Source organism: Phoca vitulina, unplaced genomic scaffold (genome assembly GCF_004348235.1).
Source record: "Phoca vitulina isolate PV1807 unplaced genomic scaffold, GSC_HSeal_1.0 scaffold7, whole genome shotgun sequence".
Taxonomy (NCBI): Eukaryota; Metazoa; Chordata; class Mammalia; order Carnivora; family Phocidae; genus Phoca; species Phoca vitulina.
In genome coordinates, this window is record NW_022589710.1 from 66,653,083 (window position 1) to 66,671,974 (window position 18,892).

At 45.7% G+C, this 18,892-nt stretch overlaps 1 protein-coding gene across 6 annotated transcripts in view; it reads left to right on the top strand.

The window, feature by feature from the left end:
- EML1 (EMAP like 1) overlaps nucleotides 1–18,892 on the top strand; it is a 145,015-nt gene that overhangs the window by 89,195 nt on the left and 36,928 nt on the right. For all 6 annotated transcript variants that reach the window (XM_032405914.1, XM_032405911.1, XM_032405912.1 and 3 more), the window contains one exon: nucleotides 8,526–8,660. In XM_032405914.1, coding sequence (XP_032261805.1) covers nucleotides 8,526–8,660 — 135 coding nt within the window. The remainder of the gene's footprint in view (nucleotides 1–8,525; nucleotides 8,661–18,892) is intronic.

Sequence of the window (18,892 nt, forward strand, 5' to 3'; positions counted from 1 at the left end):
CTTCTGACATACCACCAGAAGGTCAATAGTAGCCTAACGTTATGTTACAGTGCCTACCTCATTTATCTCACTTCATCCTATCACATAGGCATTTTATCCTGTCACACGATCACAAGAAGAAGGGTGAGTAGAATATAATGAGATATTTTGATAGAGACCATAGTCACATAACTTTTATTACAGTATATTGTTCTAATTGGTTTTAGTTTATTATTAATTATTGTTGTTAATCTCTTACTATGCCTAATTTATAAATTAAACTTTATCATAGATATGTACTTATAGGAAAAACTGTATAAATAGGGTTTGGTACTATCCACAGTTTCAAACATCCACTGGGGGTCTTAGAACATATCCCCTGTGGATAAGGGGGGACTCCTGTAATCCTTTTAATGTACTGTTGAATTCAGTTTGATAGTATTTTGTTGAGGATTTTTGCTTCAAGCTTCATCAGGGATATTGGTCTATAGTTTTTCTTGCTGTGTCTTTGCCTGGTTTTGGTATCATAGAATGAGATTGGAAGAATTACCCCCGCTCCCCTGTGCCCCCTTCAATTCTTTGAACGACTTTGAGGAGAATTGGTATTAATTCATCTTTAAATGTTTGGTAGGATTCTCCAGTGATGCCATCTGGCCCTGGGCTTTTCTCTGTTGGGAGATTTTTTTTTTTTATTACTGTTTCAATTTCCTTCTAGTTATTGGTCTGTTAGAGTTTTTATTTCTTCATGATTCAGTCTTGGTAGGTTGTATGATTCTGGGAATTAATCCATTTCCTCTACGTTATCCAATTTGTTAGCATATAATTGCTCATAGTAGTCATAGAATTCTTTTTACTTCTGTGACATCAGTTGTAATATTCCCTCTTTCATTTCTAATTTTAGTTATTTGGGTCTCTTTTTTTCTTAGTCTAGCTGAGGATTTGTCAGTTTTGTTGATCTTTTTGAAAGAAATTTATAGTTTCATTTATTTTTTCTATTTTTCTATTCTCTGTTTTATTTTTGCTCTAATCTTTATTAGGTCCTTACTTTTACTAACTTTTGTTTCAGTTCTTCTTTTTCCAGTTCCTTGGGGTAGAAAGCTAGGTTGTTGTTTGAGATCTTTCTTCTTCTCAATGCACATCTTTACTGCTATAAACTTCCCTCCTAGTATTGTGTTCTCTGCATCCCACAAGTTTTAGTGTGTTTTGTTTTTATTTACATTTGTTTCTAGATATTTTCTAAATTCCCTTGTGATTTCTTCTTTGACCCATTGATTGTTCAAGAGTGAGTCCTCTCATTTCAAGAGTAACATTTTATTTTATTTTATCTTATTTTATTTTATTTTATTTTTATTTTATTTTATTTTATTTTATTTTATTTTATTTTATTTTTCTGAGAGAGAGAGAGCACACAAGTGCACTTGGAGGGGGAGGGCAAGAATCTTAAGCAGGCTCCATGCCCAGTGCGGAACCCAACGTGGGGCTCAATCTCACAACCCCGAGATCATGACCCAAGCCAAAATGAAGAGTTAGATGCTTAACCAACTGAGCCACCCAGGCGCCCCTCAAGAGTGACTTTTTAAAGTAGCAAATTATTGTGGTGCCTGGCTGGCTCAGTCGGTAGAGCGTGCAACTCTTGATCTCGAGGTCATAAGTTTGAGCCCCACACTGGGTGTGGAGATTACTCAAATAAATAAATAAATCTTTTTTAAAGAATAAATAAAGTAATAAATTATTAATGGAAAAATGAGATTCTTTCCCTTTATTCTTGGATAAAATGGAATTTTATCATTTATACCTCTTATATATTTGGAATTTAAATAAAATTTAAAAATTTTTCAGAGCAAAAAAATGAAAGTAAAAATTGAAATGCAAATGTAATTTCTAGCTTTCAGTTCCTTTCATGAGAGCTTATGTCCAGCATTCTTGTTCTTTGATTTTGTAGAATTTTCTATGGTTGGTCCAAAGTAACTTTGACGTAGTGTGATAATGCCCTTCACTTTATAGACTATTTGTGGCTTTCTTAGACCTCACAGGATTAATTGGCATGATTGCTAGAGTTCCTGGCAAACTGTATTTTCAGTTCTAGTGTTTGAAACATGTATTCAGGGTAAGGTAAAGCTGGAGAATGAGGTTTCTGAAACTGACGACACCAGTGAGGCTGGGCTATGGAATCAGATGGACACTTATCCCAGGGTGTGAAAAAGCGCAGGCATCCGTGGGTACTTTGGGCCCCCTGTAAGTTAGTGATCATGGCAGAAATCATTCTTCAATAGTAATAAAAGCCTACAAAGTACCAGGTTTTTAATATTGGTATCACTAATTCTCAAAATGACTTGCAAGGTAGATATTGGTATTTCTATTTTATGAGAAGACTGAAGCTCAGAGAAACGAGGTAACTTTCCCAGGTCCCACAGGCACAGAGCTGGGAAGGGGCTCAGACCCAGGTTCACGTGCATCCAGAGCTCACGCTCCTACCGCTGCGCTAGGCTGCTTCCCGCAAGATGTCCAGGTCAGCACTTACATCGGCTCATAAAAAGTGCTTGATATAATTACTGTTTGGAAACGATCCCTCTTGTATGCCCCTGCTTTCTGCATGCTGCTGTCAGGAGCAGCGATGTTCCGAGATGCCCCCCTGGGTGCCGACAAGAGAAGCATCAGAGACTTCTGGCAGCAAGTCTGGGAGATAGGACTGGCAGCTACTTAGGGGCTGCAGGGGCTGGACTCCAAGGACGGAACCGGCCATGTGCTGTGAGCAGAGGCCTGGGTCCTCTGCTCCCTGTGTCAGCCCTATAGGCGAGAGCTTGTGCTTAGTGACTGCTCTCAGCAAGATTATCTTAGGAGGAAAGGAAGGAAAGAAGGGAGGGAGGGAGGAGGGTTGGTTATTTGTAGCCATCATATTGTGTGCATGTATACATGTTAACATTTAAACAATAACCTTCCTTCCAGAAATATTCTAAGGCCTCTGTAGATGCTTCTTTTTAATTTACAGAATAATCAGTTTGGTTCATCTGATAAACTGTTGTCGAGCAGCCAACCAGAAATACATGGTTTTCTGAGTGTCCAAGACTCTTGGATTTCAGGGTAGAACATAGTGATTCATTAATTTTGTTTCTCTCGCTTTCATGGGCGTCCATGGATGTGAGTTCACATCCACTCGGACGTTGGAAGCCCAAACAGTAGCATCTAGTTATTCCTCTATGGTCAAGTTCCTATAGATCTCTCATTAGGAGAGAATTCTGAAAAGAGCAAGAAGCACGCTAGGCATCCTGAATATTAGGAATAAAATAGCTTCCAGGACGTTTCAAATATGTTTACAATCATGCAGGAATTTTTCTATAATCAGAGTTCCAAATTAACCAAGTCGGGGCATCTGCAGAGTGTGGATGGGTATATGTTTGTTTTCTTCCCTCTGGGGTTTTTTCAGCCTAGTGCTTAAGAACAAAATCTCCTTTGGAAATTGTCCAGCACCCAGCAGTTGTGCTTTGTGTTGCCAATTAAGACTTCGATTGGGGGCTTGATTTGGAATCCTTGGGAAAAGCTTTGTTTCCATTAGTCAAAGGAAAAAAGGCAGAAAATCCGGGGAAGACATTGTAGGTCATACCTTGCTCAGTGGGGATGCTGAAGCTGACAATAGAATAACATTTCCACTGGCTCAAAACAGAGACAATCACTCATTCTTTCTGCTCCTAAGTAGAGTTTTACAATAGGGCAGAGCTGTGAGAAGAGAGATCAAAAGAACAAAACTGGTACAAAACAGAGCATTATTTTAAAAATGCTCTGTTCCAAGTGCAAAATAGGGTGGTAAACATCTATTGCTTCCAAATAAACAGCTGACAGTCCTTTGGAAAAATGGTTACACTTGTTAGAAAGACCCGTTTGTAAATGCACCAGTCAGTGCTGGACATGCACACAATTTCAAAAGTAGAAAAGTGAAATCTGATTTTCTGGGGTTTTTTTTTATTATTATTGCTTCTGATATATTTCCTTATCACTCAGATCCATTGAAACGTTTTGAGTCTGTTTCTGTAGCAAAATAGAGATAGAATCATTCTGCCATTGAACGGAGGAAGTTGAGTTGGCACCTATCCCTTTATCAGAAGTGACACAGTCACCCCTCTGGGCTCAGGGAGTTGGCTTCGCATGGTAGAAGAGAAACTTCTTCTGAAGATCCGTCAGATTCTCTAAGATCACCAGCCTTCCTAGACAATGACTTGGTTTCTGCCACAAAGATACAGTGGAAGAGAGGGAGATAAGAGCATTTTGTAATTACTGAAGTGAGTGATCTGTAAGAATTGTAACTTGTAGGGGCGCCTGGGTGGCTCAGTCGGTTAAGCATCTGCCTTCAGCTCAGGTCATGATCTCAGGGTCCTGGGATTGAGCCCTGTGTTGAGCTCCACATCAAGCCTTCCTGCTCAGCGAGGAGTCTGCTTCTCCCCCTCACTCTCCCTTTGTGCTCTCCCTCCCTCTCCCTCTCTCTCTTTCTCTCTCAAAGAAATATAATCTTAAAAAAAAAAAAAAGGAATTGTAACTTGCGGGACAAATGCCAGATGGGTCCTGGTCCCATGTTGACTCACCAGTGCTCAGCCCAGCACCCAGTGTACATTCACTGCCTCATAAGTATTTGTAGAGTGGATAATTGTTCTAATCAAGCATCATCACCCCGGCTGTCATGATAGACGACATCATCAGAAGATCCCTGGTGGTACACACAAGAGCTACCTGTCTGGTTTCTGGGGTTTTTTAATTTTTTTTTTTTATTGTAAATGTTTGGGATCTTGCACAATTTTGGAACCAATCCTTGATTCCAAATCACATAATGAGAGAAAGACATAATTGTAGCTTGTTATGCTTAGAGTTACTCTCTAACCATAAGAAGAAGGCTTGCCACCAGTCACCCTTGCATAAACTTCTATGAAGTCTAAAATTTAGTTTAAGTTGGCAAAAACCATCGAATGGGTATGGAATGAAATGTAAAGAACCACTGTATTTTCAGAACTTAGAAGGTTTTTTGGTTTGGGAGTAGAGACCAGAAGGGAAAAGAAGAAATGATGGTGTCCATGCATTTCTACACCAAAAATATTTTACTTGCTTTAAGCACTAAAAAATGTACTCCATTACTATACAGTCTCTCACAAGCCAGTTCCTCTACCACTTTCAAAATGAAGAGCAGTATGTTCCCCTTGCTGTCCAGAGGGAACATAACTTCTTTGATACTCCCTGCTGGTTATTGAAGGAGGCTTCTCACAGTGCGTGTGCTCCTTCTGGCGGCCCTTGGTGCTGTGAATGTCTGTTCTTCCAGCTTTATTTGCTGTCCTTCACTTGGAGTCCTGGTAAATCCTCTTTAATTCATAAGAGCTCTTGGCTCTCAAAAGGAAATATCTTGTTTTTTCTATGTATACAACAATAGTGGATTTTTTTTAAAGCTTCACATTTTAATGCAAATGGGCAGATGACAAATATCTGGGAATAGCTGTGATGAATTATATTCAAGTCTGTATATGCAGACGGAAGTGTTTTCCATTTTGATGTGTGGTGTGTGTTCTGTTATTTATTGAAACTTACCAAAATGTTTTTCCCACGCTTTTGTTGTTGCTCTCGGTTTCTTCCGCTTTGTCTCTGTGGCTCTCACGCGTAGATCAAACAGGTCTGTGAGTCTCCTGAAGGCATGCAGACCGAGTAGATGGACTCACAGGTGAGGGGTCCTCAGACTTATTTCACAGCTCGGGAGCGTGAGGTCCCGTGAACACTGCAGCATAGTGATCTTCAGTGTCTCCTGTTGGTCCAACCTCAAATCCTGTAACCATGTTAATTATTGACGTTTGTTGGCCTTTGAGATGTTCAGCAGGCCCTCAACCCCGTGCATGTGGGTGTTCTCATGAGCGTACACAGTCCTGAGTAGGAAGCCCAGCAGAGAGAATGAGGAGCAGAGTAATCCCAGACGAACTGCTGCATCCCTGAATGTGTGTCCTCATCTCTATCAGGGGGATCACGCTGCCTTTGCAGGGGACTAGATTAAATCACTTACACCAGTTGTGAAGTTCTTAGCATATGTGGCCCATCACTGCCACCTGCTAGTTCCATGTTTCCGTCACCGGTGTCCCCTGGTAGCTCTTCTAGCCGCCAAGCTCAGTCTTATTAGAAAATCGGTTAGGGACGCCTGAGTGGCTCATTTGGTTAAGCGTCTGCCTTCGGCTCAGGTCATGATCCCAGGGTCCTGAGATGGAGTCCCGCATCCGGCTCCCTGCTCCACAGGGAGCCTGCTTCTCCCTCTGCCTCTGCCTCTCTCTCTGTCTCTCATGAATAAATAAATAAAATCCTTAAAAAAAAAAAAAAGAAAGAAAATCGGTTAATGTTTGCTGTAATTGATGAATGGTCATGACTTTTCCAGATCTGTAAGAGTGTTTTATACCAGTCTTTAAGTTGCCATGAACTTGCCATGAACTCCCCTAGGGACACCACTCGGGTGACATTCTGGGCCGGTGGTTGCTGCTACTCTCCCAGGGGGCCACCAGGGGCCAGGCGGCACGCCTCCGAGCCCTGTGCTAGATGCTTGGCAGAGAAAGATCCCGTGAAATTAAATCAGCTCGGTGTTCTCGTCTCTGGAAGAAATTGAAGTTTAAGCAGAAAGGTTTCTATAAATTTAGACCTCAGTCCCAAATTTCAGAAATGCAGTGCTCTCCTAAGATCTGTAATTTCCTTGTCCCCAAATTGAGTGTTCTAAAAACGCACGTTTTGACCTTAAGGCATGCCTGTTCAGATCCCAGTTGTAAGATTCTGGTGCTGTAAATGCAGAGCTTCCTCAGTTAGCCAAAAGCCTGTGCAGAAAGCATATTCATGTCGTCACGATTATGGTCACGTTATTTATATTTGCTCACCCAGAGAGCGAGGTGGTTTTTCAAAAGCTGATACGCCATGCAGGTTTTAAAAACATGCTAAGAGATTCTTTGCTGAGTGATGGGCGGTTCCAAAGGGAAAGGGACTGAAGCTGGCCTGAAGGAAGGGGGCGAGGACAGAGGAGGAAGAGTGGGTGGGGGGCTACTGAAAAGCCCCAGTGCGCGGCTGTGCTATGTCATTAGGAGAAAGGGGGGGCTCGGACCTTCCCCCCGGGAGTGTAGCCTTGGTCTCAAGTCCCTTGTCTCCCGCGTCCCCCGGCTGAAATGTGGTCTGACCTGCCAGCCTCCCTGGGCCCGTGCTCTCGGCAGCCACCTGGCACTTCTGTCTCATCCCCATCTCCGCCCGTAGCCCCAGTGCTGCCTGCACCCCACTTCCTCCCTCCTTCAGCCCCTCTCTCCTGGCTTCCTCCTCCCCGCCTCTCCAGCCTTCTCTGCGGCCTGGCTCGCACGCCCACTCCGGCAGGCCCTCCACCCAGAGCCCCAGCCTGGGACTGTCACCGCCAGCCCGTCCTCTCCTCCTTTCTTACAGAGCAGGTGCTACGTTAGAGCACCTCATGTCTCTTCCTGTGACAGCCTCACAGCGTGATAGTCCCGTTTATTGACTCACTTATTTCCGTCTTTTTCACTGAATAAGTATTAAGCTTCTTTACCAGGCTCCCAAAGTATGTAAGAATGATCCATTAGATAGGGTCCCAAGGAATGTGTGTCCTAGTGGTGAGGAAACGAACGTCACAGGGACGACTGTGATACACGTAGGTGCTCCAAGAGCGGCCCGTTCCACCTGCAGCCCGCGTCCTGGCTGAGATACCCTGCATGCCGCGCGGGCCTTCCTTTTCCCTAGAACATCTCTTCCCGACCATGTAATGACAACACATTCAAGCCATTCATTTCATCTCTCCCAGAAGTTCACAGTCTTCAGGAAGTCTCCCCAGACATCGCCCCCAGACCCCGCACCAGGCTAGTTCCCCCTGCTTACACTTGCATGGGCGCTACCTCCAAACTAAGGCATCACACATGGGGTGGAATGTTTCTGTCATTACCAGGGACGTCCTATTTGCATTTGTTCCACGTGTGCCTGTAGACCAGCGCTCCTCCGTATCTGCGCTGTTGACTTTGGGGGCTGGATTGCTCTTTGTCGTGGGGTTGTCCTGGGAGTTGCAGGATGTTTCGCAGCATCCCTGGCCTCTCTACCTACTGGATGCCATTAGCAGCCCTCTCCCCCTAGCTGTGACCATCAAAAGTGTCTCTAGACATTGCCAAATGTCCTCTGGGGGTGTCACCCCTGGTTGAGCACCCCTGGTTTAGACTGAAGCCTCCTCCAGGGCAGGCGACTTCCCGCGAAGCCGCTGGAGTGCTCTCGGAGAGGGCTGTTGGGATCTTCCCTTTCAGTTTCTGCCATGACATTGAACTGTGTACCAGTTGCCCCAGTTCCAAAGGCAGCGAGCAGAGGCATTGATCCCAAGTGACATTCTGCAATTAGGAATACGTACAGACATACTCACACACACGTAGAGACATACATTCTGTAGTTAGGAGCCAAGCTCTTAAATATCCACGTGGAAGTAGGATGTTCTATGTAATATATTTTTATACTCGGCAATAAAATAAAATCACCCTATTAAGAATTTCATCAACCTTTACCTCTCGCTGCAGTACCATCAAGAGGACCAGCTCCTCCGAGCGAGTATCTCCTGGCGGCCGAAGGGAAAGCTATGGGGATTCCAAAGGAAACCGAAACCGCACGGGATCCACAAGTAGTTCTTCCAGTGGCAAGAAGAACAGTGAGAGGTAAGGGGCATCTTCTCTGCTGGTCCTGCTGTCCGGATGTTTTGTTACCTCTTTTCCCCAGAGATCCCATGATACGCACACAGCTCCGAGCTCTCTCCAGCGGATAGACCTTCTCCTGGGAGCGTTGTGGGCACTCATCCAATGGCCGTTGGAGGCGGCCGCTCATCCTAGTTCCCACCAATCATTGTCCAGGTAAAAGGTGAGAACTTGAAATCCCAGCACCCCGATGCAGACAGAAATAGTTCCTGAGAATTTGCTTAGCACCAAATCCATGGAATGGGGAAAGCCATTCTGAATTTCCATACGGAGCACTTTATACTTCTAGTACGTTCTGCTGCCATTTTGAAATAAATTTCAGTGGGTTGTTTAACTTTGTCAACAGTACTTTTCAAGGTTGACTGGGTGAAAAGTTGAAGTTTTATCACTTGTCAGAAACCATTTTTAATACTGAGCTGACACCAGAAATAGGACCATTTCTTTCTGGTTTCACGAAATACGCTTCTAATTTTGAATTTTCCCTTTGATGTTAATTTCTAATGGATTATGATAAATACCTACACAACTAATAGTAACCTTTTATTAGGGAAAGCTAATCATTGGTGTTTTAATGGCCCGTTTCCCATTTACAAATGTGTGGGGCATAGGAGACTGGTTTCTCTGGGCAGATACCTGATGCTGTACTTTATTCTCTCTTTTTAAGCATTGTACTTTAATTTTACTCTCTCTCTATTGAGCAAGGCTGAGGAAGGAATTGCAGCTTCACAGGCTAAACATGGCTTTTTTCCCCCCAAATGTTTATGTAAGGAGACTTAGTCATAAAGCAATCGGCTCCAACCCACAGGCGCTGTAAAAATTCCAGGTTTGTAAATCCACTCTGATTCAGTCCTGTAAGGACGCTTAAATTCTTTTTCAGTTTTATTCCTAAAAGATACCGTTTGTAGAAAAGATGCGGGCACTTTCCCCATCTGTAGCAGGTTAGGGCCACCCCCCCTCGAGTCACAGCCTCAGAGACCACTGACATGGGCCTCTGTCTTCTAATTTAGACTGTTAGTACTTCTTATCAGAAGATTATGCTAATTGGACGATAATACCTTAGAAATAAGGCCACGTGGCTTACATTGGCAGTAGAGTGTAAATGGGTCATGCCGCGGGGCCTTCAGGCTTCTCTGAATTTAGGGTAAGCTTGGAAGTTGGCCTGAAATGTCTAGATCTTGGCAGTTCTTAAAAACTTGGCTCCTTCTGTGCACATCTGATTTTTATTAAGAATTTCCAAAAAAGAATCTGCATTGTGCAAACTCCAGATCTGTTTTATCTTTCAAATGCTATGGCGTTGATAAATGCACTGGGTAAATATTTCCATAAAAGATATTTGCAAAAGGTTTGGTTTTGTTTTGTTTTGTTTTTAATGCCACGGTAGGAAATTTTGATTTGGAAATGAAGGATGGGGAAAATCTACTCATTTTCTAAAAATAACTCAAGCAACTAAACATGTCCATTTAAAAATGAATGCTTTGTTTTGTTCGGACCCAGGAAAAGTTGAGGTCTGTGTACCGTTGAACAGGTTGAGTTGCACACACCTGAGAAAGAAAGTTCTTGCCTTCTTTTTTTTTTTTTTTTTAAGATTTTATTTATTTATTTGACAGAGACAGAGATAGCGAGAGCAGGAACACAAGCAGCGGGAGTGGGAGAGGGAGAGCAGGCTTCCCGCTGAGGAGGGAGCCCAATGTGGGGCTCGATCCCAGGACCCTGGGATCATGACCTGAGCCGAAGGCAGATGCTTAACGACTGAGCCACCCAGGCGCCCCGAAAGTTCTTGCCTTCTTGTAGGTAATTGCTGGTACTGGCAGATACCTTCAGGGGCCCTGGGAATAATAGCCCAGTAACTGAGACAGGAAGAAGCAGCCCCAAGAAGCAATAGCAGTGAAGGTCAAGCTGGTGATTCAGTCTCTCCCTGACTCTTTCCTTCCTTCTTCCTCTCCCTTCACCCATGAGCAGCCCCCCTCCTGAGCTCTGTTGATCTGGCTCCAAAGCAAAGCTGGAGTCCCAAGGACCGATGCCCAGTGGCCCAGACTTAAAGCATGCAGAGAAAGGTGTAGGGAGGTGGCCTGAAACAACCCTTTTGAAACACCATGGTCTTTAGTAATCTAAGATGGTGTGATCTCTTCCTTATCATCCGATGTCTGTCATTCCATGGTTCCAGGATGCTGTCCTACATTTTCAGAGCTTGTCTTGTTCGGTTACTGGGGGCAGCAAGACCAAATGGAACGGGCGCAGGCTCTGGAGTAAAAGAAAGGTCTGGGTTTGTAAACCAGGAAATTCTCCAAGCCTCAGCTTTTGCCTCGGTGCATGAGGGGTCACATACCCAATCGCCTCGAATCTTATCATCGAACTGACTGGGAGGAGAACCCCCAGCCCAAGGCTTGGCACCTGGTCCTGGGCATCACGGTGGTGGCAGGTGTGAGAGAATGAGACCTGAGCAGAGCACAGGACGATAAGTGACGAGGCTTTCCCAAACCGGGAGCTTTCTTTCCCTCACTTGTAAGATAAGGGAGTTACATGGTGGCGGAAGCGATTAGTCTTGTTTCTGGTCTGACACACATTCACTGATGTTCACTGCGTGACACAGTCCCAGGAGTGCAACCTGAGTTCTGGCAAGATCTAGAAGCACTCGGCGGGGAAAGGAAGGGTGACACGTCCACATGGTTGTCCGCATCACACCAGAGTGAGCGGGGCTGCAGGCGAGCTGGCCAGGATGCAAGGGAGGGCGAGAGCACAGGGGTGACTCTGGATGGGTCCCGCTTTGTGCAGGAGGCACATCGTGCACCCACCCCGGGGCTGTACCTTGGGAGAAGCAGACCCTTGGCCCCAGAGCTCACGTTACCACACACCATATGCAGAGCTGTCTTCAGTACATGTGGAACTCTTACGAAGATTGGAAAAAGCCTCCTCTCGCTCCAGAAAAACAATCCCACGTCAGCATATAAAGTTCTCAATAATAATTACAGCAAATATAAACGACTCCATATACATTGTCCAAATCTTCATGTCGAACATAAAATAAGAGTGCTTTTGAGGTCCTCAACATTCACATTTTCCGAGATAGACTAATTTACTTAGAAATAATGGTATGTTTTGCTTTCATAGAAACCATATTCTTTTATGAGTTTCAATGTTCCTGCACCTACATCTCATTTTCTCTGGAAATGGCTACTGGATTTGATGGTCGTTTTTGTCACATTGTAGATTTTTGTCTTAGAGTGCTTAATACCTTAAAATACTCTGCTTGTAACAACAGCACTTAATCTTTACACTGACAAAACTTCTGTAAAAACAAAAGCAATATATGGCCATGTAATATTTACTCTATGTATTATTGATGATAAATATTAACAGTTATATAGTGATTTGTATCATAATGAAGTACTTATTAAATTTAAATAGGAAATCAACAGTAACATTCTGATGAACGACCTGTGTTATCTAATGTAGCCACTGTACTAACCCAACAGGGATTTTTTTTTAATTAAAAAAAGTGTTCTGTATCAGACAGAAAAACAGCTACTACTTAGAATGCAGTTTAATGTTAGATGTTGCTAGAATGATTAAGTGTTTCAATTAGAAAACTGGTCCACCCTTTGTAATTCTGACTGGAGTGACATATATCAGCTTTGTAAACTAGACACTTTGTTTCCATCAAAAAGTTGTAATGGGCTCATTTTGTTAGAACAAGAAATGTTTCAGCTGGAAACCTTGTAGGAACACTTACTAAAAAAAAAAAAAAGAACACATTTAAACTCCCCATCTTTAGAGTCAACAAAAGTGAAAAAACACTTCAAAATAACTTCAAGATGTGAAAATGTCCCCGTTAGAGGCTCTTTTGTGTTGAACCACCTGAACGCCCGTACCAGCCGTTTTATCCAGACTATAAGGTCCAGAAGCCTGAGCTGGAGACTCTGAGCTCCATCCTTCCTAAAGCTCTAGTGTTCAATGAAATAGTCTTTTCAATGACACCTTGAGGTCCTCAGGGTTCAAATTTGTTCTTTTATTTCAGCATCACTGAGAGTGTAATCTGAATCTTAATCCTCAGCCTGCGTGCAAGGCCCCTCATCTGCTGGCTCCCCATCCTCTCTTGGGCCCTGATATTCACGCCTCTCTAACACCAGCTCTCACTTGTCCCCAGCAAGAATTTTTTCTTTGAGATAATTGATTTATTACACAAGTAACATGTGTGCCCCAATGATCAAACCCAGTCTTAATTAAAGAAATGCGAATCTAAGTAAGAGGATAGTATATTTAGAAAAACCTTTATTGTATAGGGGCACCTGGGTGGCTCAGTCAGTTAAGCATCTTACTCTTGATTTCGGTTCAGGTCATGATCTCATGGGTCACGAGATCAAGCCCTGCGTCGGGCTCCAGCGCTGAGTGCGGAGTCTGCTTGTCCCTGTCCCTCTCCCTTTGGACCTCCCCCCCCACTCTCTCTCTCTCTCTCTCTCTCTCTCAAATAAATAAATAAATAAATAAAATCTTCAAAAAAAAAAGAAAAATCTTTATTGTATTATAAAACACAGATACAAAAAAAAAAGGAAAAAAAACCCCACACAAACAAATATATAGCTTAATGAATTACACCTTCTAGCACTTAGCAAGTGGAGGGTTTTCACCTTCTAACCTGAGTGACATGTCTATGTCTGGAGATTTGGCGGAGGTTGATGGTTGGGTACATTTGGAGGAACTCCAGCGGATCCTTCAGGACCCAGCTCGGGATGCCGCCTTCTCTGGGAAGCCTGCCCTGGCTCTTTGGTCTGAGTCAGTTGCCTTTCTGATTGCTCTGTACCTGCTCATTCGCTTTATCTGGAACTCCCTCCCCATGCCCACGCATGCCCCTTGCCCTCCCTGTAGCTTTGGGAAGGCAGAAGCTGTCCCTCATTATTCTTTGTATCACTAGCACCTCACACAGGGCCTGCCACATAGTAACTGCTCAATAAATATTTGTGGCATGAAAGAAAGAATATATATTTAATTTAAAAAACAAAAACCAAAAACCGTAGTCATTTAAGAACTGTGTCAACAGCACCACCTATTGGTAAATAGGTTTGACACTACACTTCAGATTCTGAAACCTTTTGCACTGGAAATGAGGTGGCTTAAGTTAAGCATCTTCCCTTTACAGAAAGGGTGATTCACTCTCCAAGCCATAGAGTCATTTATCTTTTAATAAGTGTCAGAGTAATAAGTGCTAATATTCTGTATGCTGTTAGGAGGCTGGTAGGCAGAGAGCCTGCAAATAGGTGTAGGTTCTTATCAGTGAAATTCGGAGGAAGAGGGAAGTGCCATTAAGTAATCAGCATGTCCTAGGCGCTCTGTGACACACTTGATCTGATCTGGCCTGTACCTGACAGCGGATTTAGTCCCACTTTGTAGATGAAATAAAGACTCACGGACGTAAAGCAACTTGCCCGACCTGAATGCAGATCTAGCTGACTTCAAAATCTGGGCTCATTCCGCCGCATCAAGCTGGAAGTATTGGTTGGAAATGTCTGTGAAGCAGTCTTTGTCCCCAGTGAGGTCTCCAGTGACATCTAAAATCTTTTAGATGGTTCCTAAATGACCCTCTTTCTAGTAGAAAGCCGCTTAAGGGCATTTATATGGAGAATCATTACTTACACGGTGAAGTATTTTGATTTCCAGTGGAAATGTTATTTCAAGTGGGGTCCTTTTCAAAAGGACTCATGGTATGTGTCCCAAGAATGACAATTTTTATAGGCGAATAAATTTCAGGGAAATAACACGTTTGACTTTGGAATGGTGTCCTCCTTGATCTAGCCTTAGTAATCATTTTCAGAAGCAAGTATCTCTCCTCAAACAGCATTTGATGCCTGTTGGCTCTGCTCTAGTCCTGGTCACCCAGCGGTCCCTGTCACACAGAGCACTCATGTGTCAGACCTGCAGTGTGCAGGACCTGGGCCCCTGAGCTCTCTTTCGGCACGTGGGGCAAATTAGGTAACAGATACGGAAGTGCTGAGTGCAGATCCCACCGCAGAGGAGCACGGTGAATATGGGTTGAATTGGAGTCTGAGCAAGTTCCCCACCAGCCTCCCCTCCTTATACACACCCAGCCTACCGTGGGGCAAGGTGAGTGTTAGCAGATGAAAAGACAGACAACCACTAGGAGGCTGGCCCTGTGCCCAGTCCACAGCGAACGTTATTGGAGTGTTGGTAATGCGCCACTTGGACTCGGGTGGTTGTAGATGCTGCATGGGTGTGAGCTCACGGCTCAGAGCAGGAGCCTTTCCTTGGCTCAGCTGTTTGGTTTTCTCCAGCCGCTGGTCTGGCGAAGGCTCTCGGCTGCCTCGCATCCTCCGTGAGCCCCCAGGTACTGCTTATAGCTTCTAAGAGTCCCTGAGAAAGTCTGAGCCAACCGCTCAGGGAAGCATACAGCCAAACTCTTTCAGCGAATCTTCCTGCCAAAACAGAGCAGTAAAAGCCATGCCCAACTGCAACACTGTTCATTGTGGAGGGAGGCCCACTGCCTGGTGCGGCATAGGCAGGAAGTGAGGGTTCGCGCAGCAGAGGGGAGTCCTTTCTCTCCGCGGGGCTTACGTCTCTCGTGGGCTTCAGGGGAGGGTGGGGGACGTCTGCATCAGCCTCCCCCCTGGAGCCACACTCACATGTCCCCACGGAGCTCACACTAAGGAACAGGTCATCAGAGACCAATCACACAACACTGGACAGGCAGTCTCCTCCCACAGCAAGCGAACTCGCAGCCCAGGCACCAGCGTCGGGTTCCAAGGGTCCACTCTCAATGTGTCGATGGCGAGTTTTAGAAAGGACGGGTGTTCAGCGTGCCACTCCCATGAATGGACTTTGACTGGAGACCACAGCGTCTTTAATCTTGGATCACTGTCCTCACTGCACCTTCTGGGGTTTGCCCCTCTGTTACGAGTTGGGAAGATTCACTGTCGCTTCATGGGTTTGTACTTACAAGACTCGCACACAGGAGTGGGACGCCCTCTTCCCTGGCACTCTGGTGCTCTTTAGGAAGGGTGCTGGTGCACAGATAGGAATAACGGGTTCACAAGTAAATAGAGTATATTTTTCTATAAAAATGTAGCTTTCTAAAATAATGAAACACAGCACTAGTATCCTTTCTAAATATAATAGACCCAAAACGTGTTGCCTAGTTCAGAGCAAAATTTAAGAACTATGAGCAGTCTGGGTGCCTCTCTCTGTGACCTTCGCTTGTCAACACTTACACTGCCGTTTCTAGTGTTTTATTTGTTTTATTTTTTAATAAACATTTATTAGAGAGAGAGAGCACGAGCTGGGAGGGGGGAGCAGAGGAAGAGGAAGAAGCAGGCTCCCCGCTGAGCAGGGAGCCCGATGTGGGGCTCGATCCCAGGACCCTGAGATCATGACCTGAGCCAGAGGCAGACGCTTAACTGACTGAGCCACCCAGGTGCCCTCATTTCTAGTGTTTTAATAGAGACATTTGATTTTTCCTCTAATGTTACAAGCTCAGCCTCAAAAGTCCACAGGCCTTCTTGCATTTGGAATTCAAACTGCCCTATGGATCTCTCATTCTGAGAAGAACGTAGTTCGTAATTGCTCTTTTCAGTCTCCAGGAAAGTTTCTGGTTCCTTATTCCTGTGTTCGTGGCTTTATGTCTCCCTACTTCTGTGATCAAAGCCATGATGGAAAAATGGGCTTTCGTGTCTTCTGATTCCCTGTCATTATGTTCCCATAACCAGTAGGCTTGCTCTGCAGTCTTGCGTTTCAGCTTTAACCCCGCGTGTCCTCACCCTGCCTGTGAATCTAACAATATGTGAGAAAGTCAGAGGTAAGATTCGTGCTTCAACTCAGACGATCACAGGAGTGTCGCTCCCACTCCGACAGGGAGCACAAACTGGCGATCTGCAAAAGCATGGCTATTTTAAACCCACCCTGCAGCTGAGGTCACAGAGTAATAATGCTGAGCTAAAATCCACAAAGTGACAAGCCTGTCTTGGGAGAGACAGGCCCACGGCTGTGTTCATCTTGGGCAGAGCGGCAGGAGGTGAGGAGCCTTCCTGGATGCACATCGGAAGAAAGCAGCCGAAAGCTCATGGAATAGTTAAGCTGAGTGTGGACTGGCATGGTCGTTTGGAAGTCTTGGGAGCCCCCGGCACAGGGGGATCTCCACACACACACACACACACACACACACACACACACACACACACAGTCCTGCCTTTCTGCGGACTTGCAGTGAGCCGGTGACAGATCAGGAGCAGGTCAGGAGTGCAGAAGGACATCCTCTGTGAGGCACGGGCGTGGCAGGAGCCGGCAACCCTGCAGGAGGGACGGGGGAGCCCACAGCCCTGGAGGTGCAGTGCATGGTGAAGTCGAGGACCCCACGGGGAGAGCCGAGGGAACCCCGCCGCACACCCCGGCCTCACCAGGAGCCCAGCAGGGAGCAGAGCAGAGGTCCCCGCCCTCTGTAGGCGCCTACCTGCGGCAGGGGGGACACAGCATGGAAGGACTTGGCTCAGCAGTGCCATGGGGAGATATGCTGCTGGCTGGGGCGTGGGGAGGGTCGGGGGCAGGGCCGGCGGAGGATGCGGAGCGGAGCGGCCCAGAGGCCTCTCTGGGAAGCGGTTCAAAGCACAGACAACGCAGGGGCCGTGGGACCTGTGTCCAGGAGGAGGAGACGCTCGGGCAGACGCTGACACAGGAGCTCTGGGCACAAACGAGGGCCACCAGGGACAGGGCAGCTAACTCAGTGACCAGGGGAGAGTAACGGGAGACACGGACAGAAAAAGAGAATTGTCAGTAGGGCCTTAGAAGCCGGTGTAAGACTTGGACTGTCACATTAAAGGTTGTGCCGTGCTTTCAGAGTAGTTTTCAGTGACCAGAGGTTAGAGTCGTGCAACAGGTCCAACTATTTAAAACACATTTGAGCGGAGCGCAAAGCACTTCTAAAGCATCAGTCCAGAGCCCCCCCATCCCCCGTGGCACTGCATAAAATTATCTGGGAATGAAGGACATTGATAATATTATTTATTGTATTGTGGGTTTACAGCTAATTTCTTTCTTTTTAAGGTTTTATTTATTTGAGAGAGAGACGGTGGAGAGAGGGGCAGAGGGAGAGGGAGAATCTCAGGCAGACTCTGCTGAGCATGGAGCCTGACTCGGGGCTCGATCCCACAACCCCAAGATCATGACCTGAGCTGAAATCAAGTGTCGGTCACCCAACCGACTGAGCCTCACAGGCGACCCCAGGTTACAGCTAATTCTTACTAGTGGTGTTTCTCAACGTTTTTCAAGAGAAATGGAGGGGAAAAGTCATATTAGGACTATATCTGCTCAGGTACTTTTTAAAAAATATGCACGCACACACAAGCCTGGGTGCTTCCGTAAGCTCTCTCAGGGGTGGCTTTCATTTACGTAGTCTGTCTTGTTCCGAGTCTGAAAGCGGGGGGTCATCCAGGAAGCGGGGTGGTGCAGGGGAAGACGGTGCGGCCACTGGAGTCTCGCAGACTTGGGATCAAGCACTGACCCTGTGTTTGAACAGGACACACCAGTTGGCCTGCCCGAGAGCCCCTTCCCTGGTCTGGCAGGCAGGTGGTAACCTGTCCCTGCAGGTGCCTGTGGTGGGAGGTGGCAGGCACTCCTGCCCGGGGGCTTCCTCGGGCCAGCTCATGCCCTGGAAGCCTACCTCTAGGGATGACCTTGAATGCTTTGGGGGTTTGGTTTCCCCAGGCACAGTCAGGGGGTGGTCTCAGCCTGGCCAAAATCCGCAGTGGGGTCCCCACGGCACTGATGAGATCAATGCACCCCCGATATTCCTTATTTTTGTCCTCTTTTTCTTCTTACAGTAGCCCTGCTAGGAGCTGGGCTCTCAGGGTCCTTACGCAGAAAACCCTGTGTCAGGAATTTGCTGGTTTTAAATAAATTCTTTAAATAATCTATCGGAAGAGCATGGGGAAGAAGCAAACCTTTACACATTTAGATGAGGCCATTCCCATCTTGGTGAAGCACGTTTTTCTTCCTAGACCCTCACTTGCTCTGGTAAAAAGCTTGGTTGGGGTGATAAAGCTGGGATTACAATCTCTTGCACCTGCTTTTAGACCTTCTCGTTTACACGTGTTGCCTGGTTTTGTTTTTCTCATTAACGAGCATCACCGGTGCAGCGTCAGGGTGACCGGCCTCCACGTGAACGAGGCTAACCCCTGCCCCCCCAAGCCTCCCTTTAA